General features: G+C 40.6%; 4 protein-coding genes across 4 annotated transcripts; 2 read left to right on the plus strand and 2 right to left on the minus strand.

Moving 5' to 3' along the window:
• Nucleotides 1-2,509: 2,509 nt before the first annotated feature.
• Nucleotides 2,510-4,610, plus strand: LOC113011545 (TRAF-interacting protein with FHA domain-containing protein A-like). Its single transcript, XM_026151050.1, has 3 exons — nt 2,510-2,567; nt 2,653-2,717; nt 3,935-4,610. Exons 1-3 carry the CDS (start codon nt 2,510-2,512, stop codon nt 4,418-4,420), a joined length of 609 nt encoding a protein of 202 aa, XP_026006835.1. The 3' UTR covers nt 4,421-4,610.
• A 4,221-nt stretch (nt 4,611-8,831) lies between these two features.
• LOC113016904 (RNA-binding protein 4B-like) lies at nt 8,832-11,618 on the minus strand. The gene is made up of 4 exons (XM_026160078.1): nt 11,492-11,618; nt 10,622-11,040; nt 9,880-10,509; nt 8,832-9,553 (listed from the first exon to the last, which is right to left on the minus strand). Exons 2-3 carry the CDS (start codon nt 11,028-11,030, stop codon nt 9,902-9,904), a joined length of 1,017 nt encoding a protein of 338 aa, XP_026015863.1. The 5' UTR covers nt 11,031-11,040; nt 11,492-11,618; the 3' UTR covers nt 8,832-9,553; nt 9,880-9,901.
• Nucleotides 11,619-12,982: 1,364 nt separating this feature from the next.
• LOC113011729 (TRAF-interacting protein with FHA domain-containing protein A-like) lies at nt 12,983-14,173 on the plus strand. Its single transcript, XM_026151425.1, has 2 exons — nt 12,983-13,158; nt 13,299-14,173. The coding sequence occupies exon 2, from the start codon at nt 13,336-13,338 to the stop codon at nt 13,939-13,941; it is 606 nt and encodes a 201-aa protein (XP_026007210.1). The 5' UTR covers nt 12,983-13,158; nt 13,299-13,335; the 3' UTR covers nt 13,942-14,173.
• Nucleotides 14,174-18,041: 3,868 nt separating this feature from the next.
• Nucleotides 18,042-24,765, minus strand: LOC113016909 (RNA-binding protein 4B-like). The gene is made up of 4 exons (XM_026160094.1): nt 24,686-24,765; nt 21,245-21,672; nt 20,510-21,157; nt 18,042-20,218 (listed from the first exon to the last, which is right to left on the minus strand). Exons 2-3 carry the CDS (start codon nt 21,651-21,653, stop codon nt 20,532-20,534), a joined length of 1,035 nt encoding a protein of 344 aa, XP_026015879.1. The 5' UTR covers nt 21,654-21,672; nt 24,686-24,765; the 3' UTR covers nt 18,042-20,218; nt 20,510-20,531.
• Nucleotides 24,766-25,591: the final 826 nt, after the last annotated feature.

Raw genomic sequence — 25,591 nt, forward strand, 5'->3', positions numbered from 1 at the left:
GTTGGACAAAAATGAACAAAAAGAAAAATTGTTTTTTAATTTCTTACTATGTGCTATTATTTTAATTGCATGTTTTTTCTTTATAATTCTAGTAATGGCATCTCACTGGCAGAACATGTCTTTGTTTCATATAGTCCCGTAAACCTGATTGATTACTTTTTGCCACTGTTCTTCACTGCCGTTAGCATGAGACAAGGCCTGGGTATTCTCCTGATAAGATAACACACGATGTCACAGGAGATCTCCTCCCAGATTCAGATAGAGGTGATGAGTGATCTCCTGAACAGTGTGTGTATTGGCAGCATTGGATATGTGATATGTAACATCCCAGATTCTTTCAATTTTAGGTCTAAAGAAATTAAGACCCAGTTAATGTCTCTGCACTGCCCACCCAGCTGGTCACATATGACCAGGCACTGTCCTCGGTCAAAAGGAATTCAGAGTCAGCTGCCCCAAATGAGGTCTGAAAAAAGCTCTACGGCCTGAGGAACCACTCAGTACCACCCAGTCAGGGTACCAGTGGGTAGCAGGTCGGGGTCTGTATGTCCCTTCATGGATGTGTCTCCCCAAATCATCACCGCCCCACTGCCAAACTGGTGCAGGTGATATTTACTACAATTCTGTAACGGAAACCCTTTTTAAACTGCACAGATTACTGAGAGCCAAATATTCAGGCACACATACACAATTTGCAGTAGTTTACCCACAGTGTGTGGTTTGGTCTATGCTGTATTCTAAACAACAGGAAGAAGAGCGTTCACCAGCATGCTAGCATTTCCTGCATCTTTCACAATTTAGCCACAAAGGACAGTAGATAAAGTAATAACTGACTGTGCTCATGCTGTTTTCTCAAGCATGGTGGTCCATTAGTTCTGGAGAATGTGTTAAAGATCAGACATGCAACACTTTCACGTCCTGCAGGTTTTTAATATTGTTTACTGAATGGATTTTACTCCAATATAACCAACAGTACACAAAAAGAAAAGGTTCTAAAGTCACAGTCATCTTTCTGACTGTTTGGTGCCCATGGCAGATAACTTGTCTCTACAGATATTCTAAACTTACAACCCCTCTTTGTCACAAAGCATGCAGACTGCAGTCATGTTATCTGTACTGTTGTTTGAAGCCTTTACAGAATTAAATAACACTCACAAAGTGTGTGTGACTCAATTTATTTCAAATTTCAGCAAATGGCTGCAAGATATTGTCTCCATATAGGAAAATAGGCCTTACCCTATAAAATACATTCAGAAATCAAGTTGCATTACAATTAAACACTGTTACCTTTTTGCATTCTTTTTTAAACCAGTGTTATCAGTTGACTTAATCATTGCACTGTGGTGACCACGGTCTATGTCCACCTAGAACACCAGGGTAGGTAAAGCTTGTTAATTCACTGGTTAAGACTGAACTGAAGTGTCCAGTTTGAGTAAACAAATTAACATGTACAGGATCTCAAAGATAGTCCCAGGCAAACTGAATTACTGTAGTGCAACTGTTGGGTTATTTACCGGAATGATAACTGCTCTTTTTCCCAGCTAAAATAATAAAAATAGTAATTAAACTGTTTGTTTCGGACTGTTTTGACCTCTGAGTCTCAGACTGGGAGGTCCAGCCTGATTAAGAGGTCACCCTGAGGTGCTCCAACATCTCCAGAGTTATACCTTACACATTGTGGTCCAGAATAGATGTTAACAGAAACAAGATCAGAGCACCACCTCTATGCACTGGTCTAGTGGTGATGCAGCATTCTGTCGTGGATTTCAAAACGGAAAATTTGACATGAGCGCCAACATCTCCTTTCTTAAGAGCTTTCTTAAGTTTTGTCCACTTTATTGATCGAGCAGAGCAATGTTCTAGTTTAATAACTGAGCTGGCATGTTTAATAACTGCTTTGACTGCTGTTCTTGTAGTGATGATCGTGGATCTCCTGGTGAAAATCTTCATCCTTCAAACAGATCAGGTCAATCAGACGAGTGACCGAACAATTGCAAATGTCTTTTTTCGCCAGAAAGTAAATGAACCACTGCCCTGACCCTACTGTGTTTTACTTGTCATCAAACAGCTCGTCATCGGATCCCTTGTCTGCATTCGTGACACTCAGTTTCACTAAGCCTCGGTTTTTACCTTTGACTTACAGAGGGCAAAGTTTTGGATGATGGTGCATTCTGTGATTGTGCCATACTCGCTAAAGAGTGTCCTGAATTCTTCCTCATCTGCCTTTTGGGGCACATTTCCCACAAAAATATCTTCACCATTGTTAAATATCTGAATAAAAAACGTTTATAGACAAAAAGGAGAAAAAAAAATATGACACTTGGAAACAGGATTAACTTAAGTATTGATGAAAATAAATGAAAGCAACAGTCGTCCTGATGTCTTAGAACAGCAGCAGGATCGCATATTACTTTTTTGTATTTGTCTTGTAAATTACTGCACTCTTGTGGCCACAAGCAGGTACTGCATCTGAAAGCTTTTCTGGGGAGGTAGTTGTGATCAGATGACAAAGATGGAGCTTGTGAAACGGAGGGGAGAGCAGCATTTTTGGACAGCTCTGGCTTTGATGGGTGACTAGTTATAGCTGTGAACCCAAATCTACAGCGTGGTAAATACACTTTGAAAGCGTACAAGCGTCTTAAAACAGTCCGCTAGCAAGCAAAGCTAAGCTAACACTCAACAGCGCTGCAGAGGTGAAAAGCGGCGGAAAAACACTGAGGGTTAGGAACTATCCAGCTTTTAAAATGCGACCAATTGTAAATATCGTGACAAGATGATATACATGCCCTGCTACTTTTAGCCGCCACAGCGATTTAAAACCCGTGGAGACGTTTCCTTTTACCGACTTCCGGTGCTTTTTTGCCTGCCTGCCACGATACAAGCTAGATTCTATGACAAACACAGCGCCACCCTGTGTATAGGAGGGCGCATTGATCTACTGAAGGACTGGTTAATTTAAAGAAAAGTAAACCAGTACTTTAGACCTTTCAAGCCAATGATAACTAATAACTCTATGGTACATATAATCTACTTTCTATTCAATATGCCCAGTACAGTTAAAAATTATAATACTGCACTATTTTCTGTCTGAACAGCCTTAAACAAACTTCCTGTATCATACCGTGGCCCTTAAGTAAGTGACTTCATAAGCTGTGGTATGAAATGGTTTGTACATGTTTGGTCATATCCACCTCTCCGACATTTATTAACATTAGCTTTTCTCTGCTTGACTCATATCGTGGCAGAGGATTAGTTAATGTGTAACAGTTGAATATTGCAGAGTTCCTTCTTCCCGCTCTAGTTTTAGATACTGTGAAACAGATGCTGTGCCTTAATGTCAACTTTAAGGTTCATCCATGGACTCCAGGTGGAGATTTCACCAGTGTAGTGTGACATTCATACGCTCATCCACAGAGTGTGTGTTAGACTACTCACCAAGCTATGAGAATATACTGTGTCAATAGTAGCCATGCAGTCACAGAGTCCTCTCTTAAGTATTTCTTCACTAAACACGTTTTTTCAGGGAAATTCTATTTTCCTGACTTGTCTTACAGACACCTACCCTAAATTCTACACTGTTAACAAAATCAAATCAAATAAACTTTTTTTTTCTTTTCCAATAACGTGAACTTTACTTCATCCAGAACAGTCTTTGTGGTATTTGCAGATTTGCACTTGAAACCAGCAGGGTTACTGCAGAGCCAATGAGGAAACTTCCTTGAAACAAAGACAGCCGCTTGTAAAGAGCAGTATAGTCATAAAGACTCATTCATATTTTTCTCTGGCGGCGACAGCACAGTTAGTTGAATCTTCTTACTGAGATACTTTGCATTTCTTGTTTTCCATTTTACCGGTTAAAAGCAGCAATCTTCTACAATTTGAAAACTAAGTCACATTCTTACCTAAGATTATGTTTTTGCCTTGCCTCCAAATCAAGCTTTACCATCCTCAGCAGAGCTGTAAGGGCTTTTATGGTCGTCTTCCTCTGGGAGCCAGAAGAAGACACACTGCCGACGACCCTCTCAGGCTGGGCCGTGACACCGAAACCTGTGCCTACGTCCTGCTTGATCCCCGGGTGTCCCGTAAGCAGCTGGCGCTCTACGCCTACCACATTCCCCAGAGCTCAGAGATGCTGTTTACCATCCAGAATCTGAGCCAGAGGGGGAAACTGTCAGTGAACACCTCAGCACTGGGATACCTGGAGAGGATGGATCTGCCATACAAAGCTCTGATCCAGTTCGGAGAGTATGAGATCCTGATCATCCGCGAGTCTGGTGAAACCAAGGCCAACTTTGAGGTAGAGTTTGAGGTGCTGGCAGTACCTCCTTCCAGAGAGACACCCATGAGTATGATGAACAACTTCTCAGCTGAGCTCAGTGTACGCAACCCTCTGGAGAGTGATGAGATGCACTATCCTTACTGACATGTATATTGTTTATGTTAATGACTTAGCGAACTTACAGGCAAATTGCTGTGGTGTTGTTACATTAGAGTTCAAGCTGGCTGAGACAAATCTGCCCTCTTTGTACCCTGTAGATATTAAAAAACTCTTATCATAATATGATTACAGCTACATTTAAAGCGTTTTAAATGCAAATGTTTTAGAACCTTAAAGCAACTTGTTTCTATATTTTCAGTGTAAGAAATTAAACTGTTTTTCTGCACATGGTTTTAGATAATGTTTGATGTGACTGCCAATTATACACACTTTGAGTTTATGGAAATGGTTTATAGAGGCCTTTACCTTGAACACAAACCAATTTGGCTTATTGAGACAGGTTTATCAAGAGATCAGATAAAACAGCTACAGTTATAAAGTGATCTACATACACGACAAAGTGCAAACCCGGATAGTTTCAGACACAGCGTTCTGACATTTTGTCAGATGAATATAATTAAATATAATTTATAATTCTAATTTCCTTTGTGTGTCTTCAGTGTAACAGTTACAACATGGTTTTCCAGCTCAGGGCCATGCAAGGAAATAAAAATGACATCCGTAGCTGCAGGTACTGCAAAAGTCTCAGATAAGTCCACATAAACTCCTCAAAGTGTCAACAAGAAGTTGTTTAGCCATCAGATTGTTTGGTGAAGCAGCATACTGCATTCTAGTTTCAGTCTGACAAACACCGGTTACACAAGTGTAAATAGGAAAAATACCCACAGTATATGGCTTGAAATGAAGCAAAATGCATCCTAATGTTACTGCAGAACAGTTCACTTCACCTTTCATTTTGCTCTTGCACATATTTCTGTAAGCTTCACAAAGCCTGTTTCAGCTTCAGCTTGGCCAAAATGCTCTCTTTAGACCGTCTGCCTTCAGCATCAACTTTGTGTGTCAGCTGGCTAGTTTCCAGTTTCAGTGTGTGTGTGCCGGTATGCTTGGTGTTTGGTGAAACATATCAAGGAAGGTCAAAACAGAAAAAATACTTTGGGGAATGTAGGCTACTGTTGTTGCATCATTACTAGCCAGTATGGCAGGTTCAGACAAAAACAACATTTTTGTTGCCATAGTGAGAAAATATAATTTGAATTAGTTAAGCCAGCCATAGAGACACATGGGTCATCTGTTACCTCTGGGTCAGGTCCAAAAACTAGTTCTCATTGTCGTAGAGCAAAGTCCAACCTAAAGGTTCATGTTCCTACATTACTGAATTTACAAAGGGGGAACTCTGCTGAAGCTGTATCAGATTGTTATCTTATCTCGTGCTACATGAGATGAGGTGGAGATGCTCCAGCACGCCTATGACTAAATGACATTTCCCAGAAAAAGCAGATAAAATTATGTTTCTCATTCTTTGGCTAAACTTGATATTTTACTTTCAGTTTTACTATGATTCTCCTTTGTGTTCTACTGGGAAAATCAGTGTTACACACACACACACACACACACACACACACTATATACATATATAGAAACTAAAAGTTAAAGTCACTTTTTAAGATATATATGTACTATGCTGCTCTATACAGCATTATATGTTTTTAAAAATACCTTAACTTCATTAAGATGAGGAGTTAAATTAATAAGAATCAAACCTAAATACACAATATGATTAAGACCAAGTTGGAGGGCTCTTTCTCCCCATCACTGCGTCACTTGTGTCAGGTTTACAACAGGGAAACATCCTCTGATGAGTTTGAAGTTTCTGGTTACTCAGTGACTATTGAATGCAGCTTCCACACTCTGGTGATAGAAGAGTATTTATTGTCTCATTGCAACTTTCTGCAGATATTGTTTTACCGCTGTTTGGAATTTATTAGTCAAGATGGGGAAGTATCAGGACGCTGTTACTGCTCTGAACACTTACTTTACATAACATCACACAACATAAGTTTGCCTTCAGGAACTTTGCCAGAAATGCTCACTAAAATATTAATATTGTTGCTGAAAGGGTTAATGGTAACCTAAAGCCTTGTCCTGACAGCAAACATCACCCACTAAGGTTTGCTGGCATAGTGAAACAACTTTTTAAACGGATCAATTTACACCCAATCCTGCCACATGAAGTTAGTTGTGCACTTATTTATATCAAAAGTAGGAATTAATGTACACAAACTGTCCTAAAGTGTAATTTTTTATAGCAAAATTGAAATCCTTATTTTTAACTGATTTTGGTTATGGGACAGAAAAAAAGTGTTTCCCCATTCCATGACAAAAAGCCTGAATTTAGTTTTGTAGTATAAAATCTATGTTAGATTTACTTTCCCATATAAAATTGAGCAAAGAGCTCTTCCCATGAGGTATCATAGCTCTGCTACTGTCCAGTTAAAAACCAGGATGTTAAGAAATTGCTTCTTGTGCACGTGTTTGAAGACAAATAAATTTGGACAGGGCCAATGTGCAGTAGCAAACAGAACTAAAACAATGCAGTGAAAACAGTGACTCAAATGGCAACCAGCCAAGTAACTAGACACACAGCATGTAAGTTAACAGAGTCCATGTTGTTGTTTTTAAATATTTTATTGATATTTGCAAAAATCCAAAAACTAACAATACATTAAAGAAATTATTACTGTGAAATTCCCACACACTTAACCAACTTCATGTTTACAAGGGTTTAAAATCTATATTTATCATATATAGAAATATCACATCTTCAAGTCCAAATGTAGTGTTCTGTGGTAAATCCTTCACATTCATTCAATCAAAAAGAAAAAACTGTAAAAATAAATTATTCAAATTTCCAATTTTAAAAAGACCTCGACTTTCCCTAAAAGCTGCCATCATTTTTTTAAAATTCAGATGCATTTGAAACCCTACAGCTGGCATCCAATCTGTCAGCAGCAAAGCGTACCGCTCACAGTCTGTACAGTGTACATAAAGAACAGCCGGACAGTTTTGCAGACTAGCTAACACCTCTGAACCTCAGATTTCCCTAAAATAGATAAGAGAGAACCCAAATAAATAAGTGATCCAGTATTAGCCATCTATGAGCGATGGAATGACACAAACCAAAGCACCACTGTTCTTATTTAACCCCACTACCCCCTGCCCCAGCTGCTCTCTCACTTGTCCCTATCATCATTAGCAAACTGCAGACAGGCAGACGACAGTCGAGTTCTTCTCCATGCTGTGATTCAACATTAGAGAATGTGACAGATGTCTGATTACTTAAAAATGACCCGTTCTTTCAACTGCCGGCCCATGGCCCAAATCCACACTAGCACTGTTTACTCATTGGAGTGGAGGGTGAGATATACTGAGTGCTGATCCATACTACCTAAGTGGAAGTGGGTTACGAATCCCTAAACCACAGGTGTCGAACTCCAGACCTCGAGGGCCACGATCCTGCTTCTTTTCAAACTAACCAGCCCTTGTAGCTTCTTATTGGCAAAGCACACCTGATCCAGGTAATCAACAGCAGGTAGTGCAGGGATATCTCACAAACAAGCAGGATACTGGCCCTCGAGGCCTGGAGTTTGAGACCCCTGCCCTAAACGGTCTACACCATGGGTGTCGAACTCCAGGCCTCGAGGGCCAGTGTCCTGCAGATTTTAGATAACATCTTGGGTCAACATACCTGACATTTTGAAGAGGTAATTTAGCCATTTAAATCTGCCGCCCTCAAGGCCTGGAGTTCAACGCCTGTGGTCTACACCGAAGCAGGCGTACTAACCAACAATTACACTCACATGCCAGGTTTACACACACCGGATAGCTATAGAAACCACAGATGACAGTGGAAGTTCATTTAACCTTCAGAGAAGCACAAGGGCCTTAACAGACTCCACAAAACCAAACTGAGTTAACGTTTGTTCTCAACTTTCCTTCACCTGTTCAATCTAGCTTAAGACATTTGTGTAAGATTTTCCAGCATGATGATGTTTTTCCCCAAAAGATGCGTAAGAGTGGATCATTCCATCACTAAATAACTGACCACACCTGATGGTTTTCTCTTATTCATGTTCCCTGTATCTACCTTTGGTACTTTCAGGACTTTTTTGGCATAAAGAGCCTAAAGAAATCCCCAACTTTTTTCTGGCTACTACAAAAAACTATTGAATGAAAGTAATAATTCACCTAAAAGAATCATACAAATGTGGAATGTGTTTCAGCACTACATCAGCATTCTTTCCAATCCAGTAACCTGTCACTTACCTTTTCACTGCGAAGGTGTCCAGAAGTTGTTGAGGTAATACCCCCCTCCCCCTCCCCAATATGACTCAAGGTAAACCAGTCTCACCTATCAAAACCAGTGTGGGTTCAGTAGGTTTAGAGAGCGCTAGCTCGCTAGCTTTTCTTTACTTGCCTTCAACTTTGGCACTGAGGAAAGACGTCAGACGCCCTGCTGAGGAATAAAAGCTGCAGCATTTCAGACAAGACCAGTGAGGAAAGTTTGGGCGTGTTTTTTTTTAATCAGCGTGACGATTTTAACAAGCTTGTCTCACGGTATTTCATCGCTAACAAACGGATAACTTAAAATAATGATATTTCCGGTGACCCTACAACAATATTTGAATCAGGTTAATTAGAAGTGTTTGACAATGCACATATAAACGCTCTGAGGAGGCTTCCGATTGACATTTATTTTCTGTAAGTTAACAGTTACTTCCTGCATGCATCGAACTCCTACATTTGAGCAGTTTAAGTTTTTCACAGCGGTTTGTTGTGCGGTGTAAAAGTTTTACATGATGGAGTCAACGTGCAGATTAGATTTTATACCAAACAAAGTTAAGTTCAGTTAAATCTACAGTCACAAGTATCGCCTAGAAACTGTTGCTGAACTCATTCAGCTTCTCTAAGGTCACAAACAACATCAGTATTACTCAAACGAAAAAGTACAAAAAAAATAAAATAAAAAATAAACACCTACTCCAGACGGCAAGCAGTAAAAGTACTACAGCACAATTACATATTAAAACAACCAGGAGGAAAAATACGAGTGTAAAAATTGCCTCAAAGTAATAAAAACAGAAAGAGACGTGGACGTCGGCTATTCGGTTCCTCCTGTCAGCATCGCAGGGGAACGTTACGCGCTCAGCCACTGACAGGGAGAGGATAGAGTCACGTGCATCAGGAGGCGCCGAGCGGCGACGCAGTCGGACGACAATCCTGAAAAAAAGAGCAAATGACAGAAATGAACGATCTGCAACTCTTGAATACAGGACGTTGTTCCAGGTTAATTTCTAATTCGACTTGTTTTTCCCGAAATTCAGAGATTCCATCCTCAACAGTGCATCTTTGTCGTATTATAACACACTTAGTACTATTTTGTTATCTGAAAAGCCATGTTAAATGGATCGACGTGCATTACCAACGAATTTACTTGTGGAACAGCACCTTGTACGCATGCTTTTCAAATCCCCGGCTGCCTCTGCCGTTACAGGAACGCTGTTTTAGGAAAGAGCAACACCAGTCTACCTCAGACCTATCCTCACCTTCAAAATGCGCCGCCCTTGCTTAATAAGCGTAGCGTGCAGGCGGTGGCGGAGGCAGCCGATCTGCGTAGGGGTCCCTTGCACGTGGAACTCCGTATGCAGAGCGATCATAGGAGTAGCCGTTACTGGCAGGGGGCACTGGTGTGGTAGGCGGTCTCCTAAGCGGACTTCGATCTCGGGCGTAGTATGAGGACGGAGGAGGTGGAGGAAGGGGCCGACGCTCATATGGGTCGAGCGACGAGTTCGGAAGACGGTCTCGGACGACGGCTGACGGGGGAGGGGGAGGAGGAGGCACGCCGGGACGCTGGTCGTCGTAGGTGGCCATGCCATACGGACGGGCTCGATACTTCTCATAGTAATCTACCACGCCATATCTGTCCCTCTCAGCATCGTAAGGGCGATCTGGATAAACTGCTCGTCTAGGGGGAGGGGGAGGCAGAGGAGGGGCAGGGTAACCTGGGGGTATGTGGCTAAGACGACCCCTCATGTAGCCAGGTGGAGGAGGCTCGGGCCACTCTCCTGGATAGCGTGGGGGCCAATAGCCACCCCTGTCTGGGGGAGGAGGGGGGTAATCATCCCGTTCTTCATGTCTGGGACGACTCTTGGAAATCTGGACATGGATGCGTTTGCCTACATTAAAAAATAAAAAGTAAAAACACAGGTTATGTGGGCTGGTTTATAATAAGGCAACACTTTAAGGTTTCTTCTTGACCTCCTTATAAATGTTGGTAATCTCTCTTACCTTGAAATTCTGTGTTGTCCAGTCCCTTGATGGCATCCATGGCCTCGTCAGAGTTGGACATGTGTACAAAAGCAAAATTCTTAACAACAGCACACTCTGTGACCGTGCCGTACTCCTCGAACAAAGCACGCAGCTCATCATCAGATCCTTTCTCTACATTTGCTACATGCAGTTTGACTGAGCCCTGGTTCTTTCCGTGACTGGCCTCCACGTTGATTGGCGTGCCATGCAGCTTGTAGAGGTGCAGATTCTTGATGGCTTTGGTGGCAGCCTTGCGGTCGTCCATGTGGACGAAGGCAAAGTTTTTGATGATGGCACATTCTGTCACAGTGCCATACTCGGTAAAGAGTGCCTTGATCTCATCCTCGTTTGTCGCTCTGGGCAGATTTCCCACGAAAATCTTCACCATGATTACAAATCTGTTTCGAGATAATGCAGAGTGTTAAGAGAGAGAAAAACATATAGTTACAATTTTTTTAGTACATACTATTGAAGAGTACGTTTGACCCTTTCTGAGTCTATAAAAACAGCAGCGTTGTTAACAGGCCCGCGCATAGTAAAAACCTAGAGTCGTTCACGGCGGCACAAGTACCAACAATTTAACAACTTTAAATCATTATTATCAATAAATCGTTTCTTTCATATCTGTATATGTCTACAAAAAGAACAAATGAGCAGAGTTTAAACGCCGCTCGTGTAGCCTGTTAGCCCCGGTTAGCCACGCTAACAGACAAAGCAGCGCAGTCGATATTCTCGCGCAACGAGGCTAGCGGGCGAACAAAGGAACCGAGGTTAACAGGGTACTCCACACATACCTATGCGCCACACAAGTGCATTTATATAAAGACGTAAATTTTCTATTTTCATTACCTTTTAGTCGGCGCTCACAAAAAGGAATTGAAGTCCCCTTCGAGAGGTTTCCTTTTGCTAACTTCCGGTTGTGTCTTGCCTGTGGCATACAAAAAGCCAGCTGCACCGCCCCCTCCGCCCGGGCGTGCGCAGTAATCTAAAGTCTTCGGGTAAAACAACAATTTTACAACTTTACAACTTTTATCCGCATTAAATGTTACATATTATACACCCAGTAGTCTACAATATATCTATTTTTCTACTTTGCATGTCTAATAAAAATAATAACAATATAAAAAAAACTAGCTATAGCACTGTGCTTTGTTATAAATACCCTACATTATCTTACGGTACACTTTTGTCCATGTTTTGTAAGTCACCCCGTTTCGTATTTATTAACCAGTAACATTTCAGAACTACATTTATATGGTGAAGAAAAGAGAGTTAAGTACGTTTTAAACGTACTTGGTTAATGTGTAACGGTCTATTTTACGAGGTTGCTTCTTCCCGTTATAGTTGTAAATACCGCAGGGTGGGAAGCAGTGTCTTTAGTTGAGTCTGTTTACAGTAACTGGTTGTGACACTTCTGATGACATTATTATTATTTTTCACTAACCCCAGCCACCCCAGTAATGAAGAGCGACTTTTCATTCTGAAATAAGTAGCTAAATTTTGACATACATAAAATTACATTCCTTAACAGATTACCCTGTTATACTGCGTTTAAAGAAACACATCTCATTTTGTATTTTAAAACATTGTTGCTTCTGAAAAAACCCTATAAGTAATTTGTTAAGACTGCCGAGATATGCAAAACATAAAAATTATCACTAGTTGATCAATCCTCTTGTAAAAAAATGTTGTTGTTTTTTTGGTTCATTTACTTTTTTTATTTTTTATTTTTTTTTACAAAACATCATTAATGTCCTCTGTTTCACATCTAATTGTTTCTTCTGTATGTTTGCATGTCTGTATTTTATTTCTCTGCTTTGTTTACATAAAAAGTATTGTAAATAATCATAATACACGGCTCCAAATGAAGTTTTAAAAGCGTTTCTGTCTACTCCGGGTTGCGTCATCATGGAATTTTCAGTGTTGTAATGCTACATTCAGGTGCTCGCGTTAAAAATCGCACAGTACAGCAAACCAGCGGAAAAGAATGTAAATTGTAACAAAGACTTCGGTGAATTATGTTGAATTAGTATTTTTCTTATTAGCATTTTGTTTCATTTTCTTTAATTTCACGTGGCAAACTGTTTGCATTGACTTCGCAATCAAACATACATAAATATTTCAGATCTGCGTAACGCCATTACTGTCCAGTCTCCTGATTTAACAGTGGACATACTTTTACTTTAATAACTGTACTGTGTATTGTAGTGTCTAATTCTTGGATGCTATGTTTTTCAGCTTTTGAATGAAAATTTGTATTTTTCTTTCTTTTATGTTGCATTCACAAAATTTAATTCAACCTGAGAGTAAAATTTCCGGATTTGCACTTGAAAGCAACACTGTTGGACCAACAGGAAAACTGGCTGAATAAAAGGCAACAGCTTGCAAAGCGCAGCAATCAGTCTTCCTGTTTTCGCAGCAGTAGCAGCACCGTTAGATTCTTCTAACTCAGTTTCTTTCTGTCCCGTGAATGGAATAAAAACCTCGTTCTTTAATTAAGAAAGTTTCACATTCAGGTAAGGCATCTAAAAAAACAATGTTTGTTGATTATATGCAATACGATTTAACCCTGCTTTACAGATAAGATGGTCTATTTTCACTGTATGACTAATTTTGTTGTTTGGTTTTTATTTTTTGTCCTTTCTTTAACTATCAGCTGTCTTCTTTTTTTCATCTGGAGTTATTGTTTCACAATGAATGTGTCTATGACGATGGAGACAGAGGAGGACCTCCTGACTTGCCTCCAAATCAAGCTTTACCATCCTCAGCAGAGCTGTAACGACTTTTATGATCGGCTTCCTCTGGGGACCAGAAGAAGACATGCTGCCGATGACCCTCTCAGGCTGGGCCGTGACGACCAGGCCTGTGCCTACGTCCTGCTTGATCCCCGGGTGTCCCGTAAGCAGCTGGCGCTCTACGCCTATCACATTCCCCAGAGCTCAGAGATGCTGTTTATCATCCAGAATCTGAGCCAGAGGGGGAAACTGTCTGTGAACACCTCAGCGCTGGGATACCTGGAGAGAATGGATCTGCCAGACAAAGCTCTGATCCGGTTCGGCGAGTATGAGATCCTGATCATCCGCGAGTCTGGTGAGGCCATGGCCAACTTTGAGGTAGAGTTTGAGGTGCTGGCAGTACCTCCTTCCAGAGAGACATCCACGTCTCTCTGGAAGGAGCAGACATCCATGTCTCTTCCTCCAGTCATGGAGACATGCTCAGATAGTAGGATTAGTTTGTCACCCAAAGATAGCTCCTTTGGCCCCCAGGAGAGTGATGAGACTCTCCCTTGTTATTCATAACCAACCATTACTGCTTATTCACGTGTGACTTTTTTTGTTGTTATTTACTCGACTTAATGCTCAGTGCATTTATTACATTAGACAAGAAATCCCTCTTTGTATATGTGAAATCAATATTTTGCACCCTTTTCGTATCCTGTCTACATAAGCTGCATTGTTAATTTTGCAAATACTGTTAAAGTGCAAAGTTTGAAAGTTATGACTGAGAAATAAACAGTTTATCTGGAATACAGTTGTCTGCATGTTGATTATTTTGTTTTTGTTTTTTGGTGGAACCCTTTACTCTAAGGCAATCATTAATCAAAGAATGAAAAAAGTGTGGCTTTGCATTGAAGACAGAAACAGGTTTTTCTAGAAATCATTGAGATGAAGCGGTAACCTTTCAAGCCTGTAGAAATATGAGATCTCCACACAACCATGGCAGCTTAGGGGAAAACACAGCACTATTCTAGAAACAACACATGTAAGAGCCAATTAAAGGTTAATTTTATTGGTACTGGTAAAATGATTAGAGGAGAAATATACATGTTTGATGTTAAGAATATAATTCTAGTTGATTTTAAAATACTGTTTGTTAAATGTATAGAATATAGAAGTGCAACATTCTAATGCGCTTTTTAGTATTTTGGGCTTCCGGCACACTGTAATTACGTAGTTGGGGAGTCGGATAAGCTGGAGGCAACACAGTTTTTGAACGAGTCTTGCCATGTAAATTAAAAGTTTCAATAAACATATTTTTTGCAAGAAAAGTACTTGGACTAGCTCGCGTTTCAAATGCATGTTGCCGGACTGACTCCTAAAGGTGGAACAGAAGAGTGAAATAGAGACGGAGTGCTGCCACTACAACACACATTTATAGAGTTGAAAAAAGGCATTCCTAGTCTGGAATGTGGTCACTGTCGCTGCCATGCAGGCGGTAGTTGTACAAGTTTCACATACTCTAAATATCTAGCAATGTATTTTTGTGCTCTGTGGAGGACGTAATTGTGTGAGACCACTTCTTAAAACATCATTTATGCAATCTATACGAGTCCTATATACTGTCAGGAGAAATCAGTTGAGCAGAATGAATAGATTTCTTCTTCCCCCTGTTGATTTATTTAATTACTGTTCTAAAAGTACATTTAACTGTATCTCTCCTGTCTTTATCAAGTGAGTTCAAATTATTCAGAAATGGTGAAAATGGTTTTTCACCATGAAACATGAAAACAGGAAAAAATCTGCCCACAACTACCAAGACAGCTGGTCCTCTAATTATGTCAAACAGAAAAGATGCATCCAAGTTTCAGAGAAACGTAAAGGTCAGAGCACACAAACCAGAGGGATGTCCTCAACTACGAAGATAGCATTAGGCATGAAAACATTGTGTATGTGGATAACCTCAGATCTGAATTTACAGGTTTCTGGTTGTAGCTATGAATCGAGGCAGATTCTTCAAGATTAGGCAGCCCATCAAAGTAACGATCTTGATATCTCTGAAAGAACGTCCTCTGGGAGGTGAGAACTCTCTCAAACAGTGCTGTCATGGAAAGACGATTCCCTTCATTGGCTGGTGTCCTGTATGGCAACTAAGAAACCAAATCCCACAACTTCAAAGCCTTAGCTTCCATAATGGACTTTGGGTGTTGTTATTCTGCCCCTTTCAAGTTCCTCAAACCCTGGCCTGAACTTTCACCTTCCAGCTCTAATGTCTGTCCCCCTTCAACAGTTTGAGGAAAATGCTTCACTCAGCACTCTGTCATACCAGCTATGATCATGGAAGTGCCACTGGTGACATGACCTAACCAGTTTTCAGTATTCCAATATGTTTCATTGATCTGTTGTAATTCACGTGAAATAAACTAAAAATTTAACTTTGCCATAAATCCACATAAAAATGAGACAAAATATAATTCTGTGATCAAATAAGACTTGATGTCCACTACAAAAGACTGAAGATAAAGAATAACAAGTAAAGAAATAACAATTCAAAATGTAAGTATTAAAAAAAAAATTCTTCTTGGATGAGCGCACACGATTTCCAAGTATTTGTTTGATTTAGGGGAAAGTGACTTAGGGACTAGAGGAAATGATACTTCGCTCTTTAGCAGATCCAATGAACTCACTTCCAGTTTCACTGTTCATTGATTAGGCAACTATAGTATCCATCTATGCATTCTGCCCCTCACTCAGTGGAAACATCTGTTTAAAACCTGGATTCAACACTCCTCTGCTTTAACTGTCTGGTTTCTCACAAATGAATAACATCATGTTGCTGGTTTCTCACAAATAACATTATGTTAGTGAGTGCTGAATAAGCACAGCTGTGGAATCGTGCAAATAAAATCACACTGACTCATTGTGCTTTAGGTTTTTGGGGAGGGAGTATGTGATGACTGTATGTTTTAATGCTGCAGGCAGTTCCACACCCCTCTGGTGAAGATAACACTTTGTAGCTCAAAAACTACACTTTTGCACTCGGCCTGAAACCAAAGCAGCATCAGTCTAAGTCAGTTTATATGCTGAAGTCTGACTTTTATAGATGCTTTGTGCTCAAATCAATCAACCACTTGTAATTAATGATATGTGACATTTAAAGATCTCATAATAACGCCCCGAAAGAACACATTGCTGTCACATAGCTGGGTTCTTGTGGTTCCTGGGATATTTAAAAGTAAAATTGAAGGAAGAGCCTTCTGGTTTAAGATCCCTTTTCTGTGAAACCAACTCTCAGTTTAGATTCAGGGGAAGATACCCTCTCTACTTTTAAGATTAGGCTTAAAACTTTCCTTTTTTATAAAGTTCTTCCTCTCCTCATCTCCAGCCAGACATCTCAGATGGCCCCCGTCCCTGAGCCTGGTTCTGCTGGAGATTTCTTCCTGTTAAAGGGAAAGTTTTTCCTTCCCACCGTCACTAAGTGGTTGTTTGATTGTTGGGGTTTTCTCCATGTTATTGTAGACCTTACAATATAAAGCTCCTTGAGGCAAACGCTGTTGTGATTTGGCATAAATATATAGTCATCTGACAATTTATTAGATATACCTTACTAGTATGAGTTTTGCCTTCAGAACCATAATTCTTTATGGCATAGATTCAGACATTTTGGTCCATATTGACATACCGATAGCATCACACAGTTGCTGCAAATGTATGCTGTAAAAATCCGGTTCCACCACATTCCAACGGTGTCCTTATAGACTGAGACCTGATGACTGACAACCACTGGAGCACAGCAAACTCACTGTCACGTTCAAGAAACCAGTTTGAGATAATCTGAGCTTTGAGGCATGAAATGTTATCCTGCTACAAGCAGCCATCAGAAGATGGCTACTACCATAAATGGATGGTCAACAATACTTGGGCAGCTGTGGCATATAAGCAATTCTCACTTGGTACTCAAGGGCCCAAAGTGTGCCAAGAAATATTCTCCACATGCTCGCAGCATCAGAAGCAGCATGAACCTTTGACATGAGGCAGGGTGGATCCACACTTTCATGATGTTTACACCAATATTTGGTTACAGCAGAAATTAAGAATTATCAGACTAGCCAACATTTTTCCAGTCTTTTATCGTCATACTTTGGTGAGCCTGTGCAAAATGCAGCCCGAGCTTCCTGTTATGACCCCTGGTGTGGTCTTCTGCTACTGTGGCCCATCTGCTTTATAGTTCAACATGTTGAGAATTCAGAGATTCTCTTCTGCATACTTTAATTCTCGTCTGACACTGGACACCAACAAAAATATTTATTTATAATACAAAGAACTGGGTTTTTGTTTTTTTTTTGTTTTTTTAATGTCTTACACCCTAGAGATAGTTGCCTGGAAAAAGGTTTTGTTTTAAATCCCAGTAGATCAGAACAACCCATGCTAGCAGGCTGTGTTAACCAGTTCTACATGCGTAAATGCATTGAGTCGCTACCATGTGATTGGCTGCTTAGGAGCAGTTGAATTTATGCAACTTAAAAAAAGATAATTAAAAACTTCACTATCATATAACCCTAACGTACTGTATGATGTATGATGCTAACTTTTAAAAATAGAAATAAAGAAATCACAACATTTTCAAATGTAAATTGTTTATTTCATAATAGCTAAAATTCAAAAGGTAGAAAATGGGAGTTAAAAAAAAAAAGACAAAAAGTAGGTCCTTGTAGTCAATTGCAACATACAATAACTTTCAATTACATTTAAAAGAGGGAAATAGGAAAACCACTTAGTTGTCGTATTTCCCTCTTTCCCACATTTTTTTTTTTTACCCTCCAATCAAAGCAGAGATGTAGCGACACAGCCGTCCCATCGCCCATGATGTTCACTCCAACTCATCAACCAATCATTCAAACTTTCAGTGAGGGACAAAAATCCATACCCTGTAAGAGCAGACACTTTAAACAAGGTTCACAAATTGAACTGATCAAAGAAGAGTCCCTTTACCTTAAACTGCATTCTAACCAGGTCCTTCCCAGCTTGTAATCCCCTTTGAATTCACTTCTAGACCCGGAGCAAGTGCCAGAGGAAAGACACGTCTGTGAACAAAGACACAGATTCAAAGACTCCATAACAAGCCTTCAATCTACATGAATCAATTCTAACAAAGAGAGACAGTGTTGCTAAAATGTTATTAAGTAAAATGTTATTTATATGGCACCTTTTAAGATTAATATTAAATTGCTTTGAAACAAAATACCACAGCATTTTTTTAAAAGTTATTATCATTATTGTAAGTGCCAGGGTTTGTTTGTTTTTTTACTTTCAAAACTGCAACAGCAGAAAAAGTATGAATCCAAGAAGACAAAGTGTGATCATTTATTGCAATACCACAGTTTAAGCAGCATGTACCTGTTTTAATCTGGGTGCTGGACATCTTCTGAGGACTTACCATGAGCTGGCATCTCCTGCACTGAATCTAACAACCTATAAAGAGCACACAGGCTAAGAATATCACACGCGCATTTCATGTGTTACATATATTAATTTAGAAATAGTAGAAAAATGACTAAAATGTATGAAATGAAGGATGATACAAATAAATAAACTTTGGACAGAAGCATGGGGCCATTGATGAAAAACCCAAGGTAGGCAATGGGAGATGACTGACGAAATGTGACTTCAAAACACGGAGAAGCCGGTGTACACAGCTTTAAAAAAGTCTTTGTGTAGCCACAGAGTGGAACGGAAGTTTAAGTTGCCTATTTTTTTGCGACTTTTGGGAGTGGACATTTCCGTACTTCATTAACTGCGCTGGATTTGAGCTTTAAAGTTAAATCAACTTTTGGTTTCTTTTTGCAGTCTAACCTGGCAAGACTTCAAGAAGGCAGTGGTAAGTCTCGGGTGTGTCACAAAAAGGGGGGAGAGGGGCAGGGGGTTAATAAGCATTATAGTTTTTCACACTTTACATGGAAAACCAGTCTGGCAGGTTTTCTAGTAGTGAGCTGAGGATTAAAAAAAAAAATAAACACCTACCATGTGTCATGCTGATAATATCAGGACTGAAGAGTGAAACTGAAAGTGTTTCAAGAGTAAAGAAAACTAAATCTTATCTGACGAATTGGTTTTCGTCCTAAGAGGCCAACGCAACGAGGAATAATTTCACAGTTAAAATGTTTTTTTTTTGTTTTATTCATTTATTAAAAAGCTTTCAAAAAAAGCAGTCTGTAAAGTAAATAAAAATCATACATAAATGGTGGCTAAGGAGTCTACTGTCGCATGAAAAGAACACAAAGTGTAAAAAGAACAAAACCACACTGAAACTTCATGCTAACATGTGTCGCAAATCTTAAAGATTGCTGTACAACCTCCAACAGCAGGTGTTGTATTTAAGAACTACTATGCTGAAATTTCTTTAAAACTTGGATCAATAAGCATTTTGTAATCAACCAACAATCTTAAAATAAACAATTTTTGCTTACAAAGCCTACACGTATTTGTATCTAAATGAATCCCTTGTTCTAAAAAGAAGAAATAGGCCACAGTTTCCCAGATTACATTTTCCACTTAGAAAAATTGAAAAGCAGAGTGTCCAGTTTTGGTCACACTGGAAGTCCAAGCACCTATTCTGCAAAACATTTTGAAAGCTTTTAACAGGAAAACAAAGAGAGGAGGAGAAAAAGGCATGATCAGCTCAGAAGAACTGCAGACAAAGAAATCGTATATTTTTTAAATACGGGGCTGTCCGCAATACAGTATCTTCCAGTAAGTCTCAGCAAACGCAACGCAATCCGCCATAGACATGGGAGGGGGGAGGGGTGCGTATAGCGCCACGTGCATCAGCAGACGACGACGATCTTGTCATATTCTAAACCTGGAAAAAGAGCACACCACACATGTCAAGGAGCGCGTTTTACTTAGGATTCGCGCAACACTGATCTGAGAAGTTCAAGCAATAATATTTTAGGATTCTAGCAGCACCGTTTAAATTCCTTTATTATTAACCTGAAGGAAATTTTGAGTTTTGGCTGATGGTTTAAAGCGTGATTCTACCTCAATTAACGGATTCAGCTCTCATGTCTATTATAACTTTTGTTTCCGTGTCATTTCTGCTTGTTATCAATGTGATTAATGAGTTCATGAAGCATCCACTCTTTGTTCTCACCTTGTATTACACTCGAGGAGTCTTAATAGCCTGCATAGCGAGGCGGCGGCGGTGGTGGTGGCGGAGGCGGCACTCTCGCCGAGTAGGCTTCCCGGGGACGGGGAACTGCGTACATTGGCGCCCTTGACATCGGAGACAATCGAGAACGCTCGTAGGAGTAACCATTACCAGCTGCAGGAGCAGGCGGAGGGGGGGCTCTTCTGATAGGGCTTCGATCCCTCGCCATGTAACCTGCAGGAGCGGGCAGTGGACGCCGCTCATACGGATCAAGAGAGCCCATTCCGAGACGCTCCCTAACCAATGCAGAGGGAGGAGGGGGTGGAGGGGGGATGGCACTGGGACGCCTGTCATCGAAGTTCGGGGCGTAAGGACGGGCTCTGTATTTCTCATAGAAATCGACCACCCCATAAGGTTCTCGATCGCCATAGCCACGATCAGGATACGCTGCTCGTCTCGGAGGAGGGGGAGGTGGCGGGGGCGGAGGAGGAGGAGGGTAAGCGGACATGCGGCCTCTGTAGGGAGGCTCGGGTCTCTCCCCTGGAAAGGGAGGAGGAAAATAGCCTCCTCTCACAGGCGGAGGTGGATACTCCTCCTCCTCTGGTTCCCCTCTCGGTCTGCTTTTTGATATTTGAACGTGTATGCGTTTCCCTGCGAGAGAGAAAAACATTGTCCCTCAAATCTAAAAAGTAAGGAAGCCCTGAAAAACCCCTTATAGACCCAAACATTTACGCTTACCTTGAAACTCTGTATTATCCAGGCCCTGCAAGGCATCCATAGCCTCGTCAGAATTAGGCATATGCACAAAGGCAAAGTTTTTGACGATGGAGCACTCCGTGACATTGCCATACTCCAAAAACAGGTCACGGAGCTCTTTGTCAAAGCCCTTCTCCACATTGGCCACGTGAAGCTTCACGGGGCCCTGGTTCTTGCTTCTGCTTGGCTCTACGTTGATGGGTCTGCCATTCAGCTTATGAAGATGCAGTTCACGGATTGCTTTGGTGGCAGATTTGCGGTCTTCCATGTGAACAAAAGCATAGTTTTTGTACTTGGCACATTCTGTTACTGTGCCGTACTGAGTAAACAGAGCTTCAATCTCATCCTTCTCAGTGTTCTGAGAGAGGTTACCGATAAAGATCTTTACCATTGTTGCTCCAGTGTAGTACCTACAAAAGGTAAACACAGGATGTGTCATCAGAATCCACAATAGAATAAAATAAGCCTCTGTCCTGATCTCCAACACAGTACCGTTTACTGAAGAGTTTGGGTGGGTGTTTTTGCTTTTTAGGAATCAGAAGTAACAAAACAAATGGGTTGATGATTAATGTGGCAGAACACCTTAAAGGGTGTTAACACTAGTCTTGAGAAGGATATATGTACGTCACTTTTCCAATGCAAATAAAGACGGTGTCGCTCGTCTACAACAGGTAGCAAACTAACATGACATACACATGTTCTGTAAGTGCTGCCACTCACAACAGCAGAGGGCGGAGACAAAAGGCAGCAGTAAGCTAGACAGCTTCCAACAGCCTTCTGTGTGTAAAGAAAATTCTGCTTCATTCAGTAAATCATCAGACAGTGCCCCTCAGTGACAATAAACCCTGTTTGTTTGCTTTGTTTCAACTTTCTTACACTTCACCCTGATTCACTGCATACGCAACAAAACAAGGAACCACAAGTTATTATTGTGTTATTGTGGTGCAGGGATAGCTCAGTAGGTAAAGTGGTCGCCCCATGATCGGAAGGTCGGCGGTTCGAATCCACTTAACAGCTACCCTGAGGTACCCCTGAGCAAGGTACCGTCCCTACACACTGCTCCCCGGGCGCCTGCTTAGTGGGCTGCCCACTGCTTCACTGAGTGAATGGGTCAAATGCAGAGAAAAACAAGTAATTTCCCCATGGGGATCAATAAAGTATCCATTATTATTATTCTGGCTTGACAAGACCAACAAGCAGAGCGCCTGCTCCAAAAAAAAAAAGAAAAAAAAAAGCAACTAATATTTGGTGTTCCAGTATGAGGGATTAACTCATATATATGTTTATTAAGACTTTCATAAATACACAAATAGAGAGAAAGAAATAGAATAACTCAAATGCTGCCTTGTTGACTGCATTTTTTACCCAGACTATGATTTTTTTCCCCCAATTTACACCAAGCAACTGTGTTTGCAAGGCATAGAAGAAAAGGGTGTCTGTCAGAAAAAAGCCCCACGTCCACGTGATGTCACATCAAGTGACGATGAGTCGTGCAGGGACCCTGTTATTGACTTTTGCTGACTGCAGTCAAGTGAGCGAAGAGACAGTCAAGCAAGCTGCACCACCAGCCGTACCTACAATGTTGTTGCACTTTTCTTATACATATTACGGTACGGGTGCCGACTGGCTTATATACACACAAGAGTCTAATAAAGAGTTCTGAAATATTTGCAATTTTCTCACTATACTGTACATTTCTATTCAACTTGATCTTATCCCCAATTTAATAAAATTGCAAAACGGTATTTTTGATATTGTGTATTTTTTTTTTAGCATTTATTACAGGAAAACTATTACAGATGATGCAAATATTTCACTGGATTCTTACTCTGGATCACCCTCACTCTTCCTCTTCCGCCTCACAGCTCTCTGAATTGTATGGTTTCTGAGAAATTTCTGTACTGTACTTTGAATAATTTCATTTTTTAGCTGATAATACAGGGAACCCGTATGAGGTGACACAAATATTTCACTGGATTCTAACCCTAGGTCACCCTGACTCTTCCTCCTAATGAACTGTACGGTTTGACAGAAAACTAAACATAAACAGATACCATATTGAAAAGTTAGTGTACACTTTTACAGAGAGAACACTGGGAATGATTTCCTGAAGTGTTCTTCAGGGCTGAAATGTTGGATCAGTTAGAAGGAGCTCTGCTGCTTCACAAGGGTGAAATGGAGCAAGTGTAATGGATTGTCCATGATGGAGAGCAGTTTTTTCAGTGACCTATGTCATCCAGTCTAGTCTGTCATTCAGGTGAACCCCATAATACCTGTAGCTGTCCAATGTTTTGACCTCCACAACCATGTCGTCGATGGGCATAGTCCCAGTTTTTTCCTTCAGAAGTCAGCCAGCATCTTTTTTGTCTTACTGACATTCAGATGGAAGAGGTGATTTCATGCAGACCACTCAAAAAAGTTCCTCACCAGATTCCTGTGCTCCGATTTCTGCCCACCCTCAGTACACCCAACCAATACAGTGTTGTCAGTGTCAACCCTCTTCAGTTTGCTTACCAGCCTTGTGGGAGTGGAGCAACAGGTGCAACCGGTAGATAACTCTGACAACACTGCACTGTTACAGAATTTGTACTTTTTGTTGTTGTTATTTTCAATGTGTAGTGTAAGAATTATAATTTATGATTAGCTAATATTTCAAAGCTAGAAGTGGAATGAGTTGTGAAATAGTGAAAAATGAATAAGAAGACTTGTGTTTCTAAGCCTGTCGGCACCTGTACCGTAATATCCGTAAGAAAAGTGCAACAACATCGTAGGCGCGGCTGACTGTGCGGCTAGCTTGACTGTCACTTCGCATGTGAGGCTCACTTGACCGCGGTCCTAAACAAGCGCACGAGCTCATACTGACTTTCGGTTCCTTGCTGGTCCCACCCTCCACACAGGTCGTTGCTGTACATGTTTAAAAGCGAGGTGGGGCAGAATAAAGGCGCGGTTCATAGTGGTTTTACAAAAAGGGAGCTTAGAGAAAGCTTTCTGGGTCCCAATAGTGAATGTACAACGTCATTATGAGGAAATAGAAAGCTTGTAATGGAGTCGAGCGAGGAGGGCCACCACAGTAAAGCGATGACTCCATTTATCGTCATCGCCCATATTTAGCTTTCATTGCATTCGTATTTAAAATTAGCCACCAGCGTTAGCCTAAAGCGGTCAAATTCGGGGGACTTCAGCAAAACCTAAGTTCAGTAAGTTTCGTGTTTGCACTTCCTGGCTGTTAAGCTGCTAGCCAGGTTGCTGTTAGCAAGCTAATATTCGTTACCGACACTCACGCGAACGCGAACTGGCTAGCAAAATAAAAAATAACTTTAACAACTGAAAATGTCTGACGTTGCAATTGTGAGTCTGTAAAAGTAAAATGATGACACCTTAGGAAAAGGACAGGAGAACAACACCAAAAACTACCATACTCACTGATTGTGAACTGTGCAACAGCGAGGTCGAAACTCCAAAGATGAGTAGTAGATATCTGCTGGCGGTAGAAGCGCACGTAAGAATCTGATTGGTGGGAAGGTGTGTCTCTCAATAAGTCCGAGCTGCCATTGGGTGACGGGTTTAGTTTTATTCTGAAAGCGCTTCCGCTGCACTAGAGTGACGGGGCGTAGCGCGAACGAGTGTTTTGTAACGAGCGCCTTTAGCTTGTCGAAAACCGAAACCAAGTTTCTGTTTTCTATATCTAAATCGGACACTAAAAATAAATGCTTAAAAAAAGACGGCCTTAACCTCTCGTTGTATTGCTCACAGTAAACGCAGTGAGTGAATAGTGACAACTTATAGAACTTATTTCTAAGTTAAAAGTTTAATATATGAGAGTAAAAATGTCGTAAACTGCGCAGAATCGATGTCTCACAACCCGACATAAGTGAGCAGCAAAGGAGAACAACAAGTACGCAAAATAAGGCGCTGCTCTTGTTTTTCATGTCTTCTCTAACACCGAACCTGTGTTTGCTTTACCTTCACAGTTCATGTGACTGCTGCACGTCAAATTATGGAAATTGGAAATTCTTGGTGTCACTAACCGGCTTAGATAATAACCACTGGGTCAGTCTGAAACTTGTGTTATAATACTCAATGGAACTTCCTTCAAATTTAAAGCTGAATATTTTTTTTTCTCCTTAGCTAAGTATCATTAACTCACATCATTATCTCTTATCAGTAGCAAGTATTTGAAGGGCATGTTGATAACATCTTAAAATCTAAATAATAACAACATTAAGATCATATGATCTTGTGTAATTTAGCTTTTTTTTTTTAAACACAGTATATAAAATTATAGAATTATTCAAATTGCCATCTGTGTACAAAAAGCAATTACTAATG

The sequence above is a fragment of the Astatotilapia calliptera genome, chromosome 3, assembly GCF_900246225.1.
Source record: "Astatotilapia calliptera chromosome 3, fAstCal1.2, whole genome shotgun sequence".
Lineage (NCBI taxonomy): Eukaryota > Metazoa > Chordata > Actinopteri > Cichliformes > Cichlidae > Astatotilapia > Astatotilapia calliptera.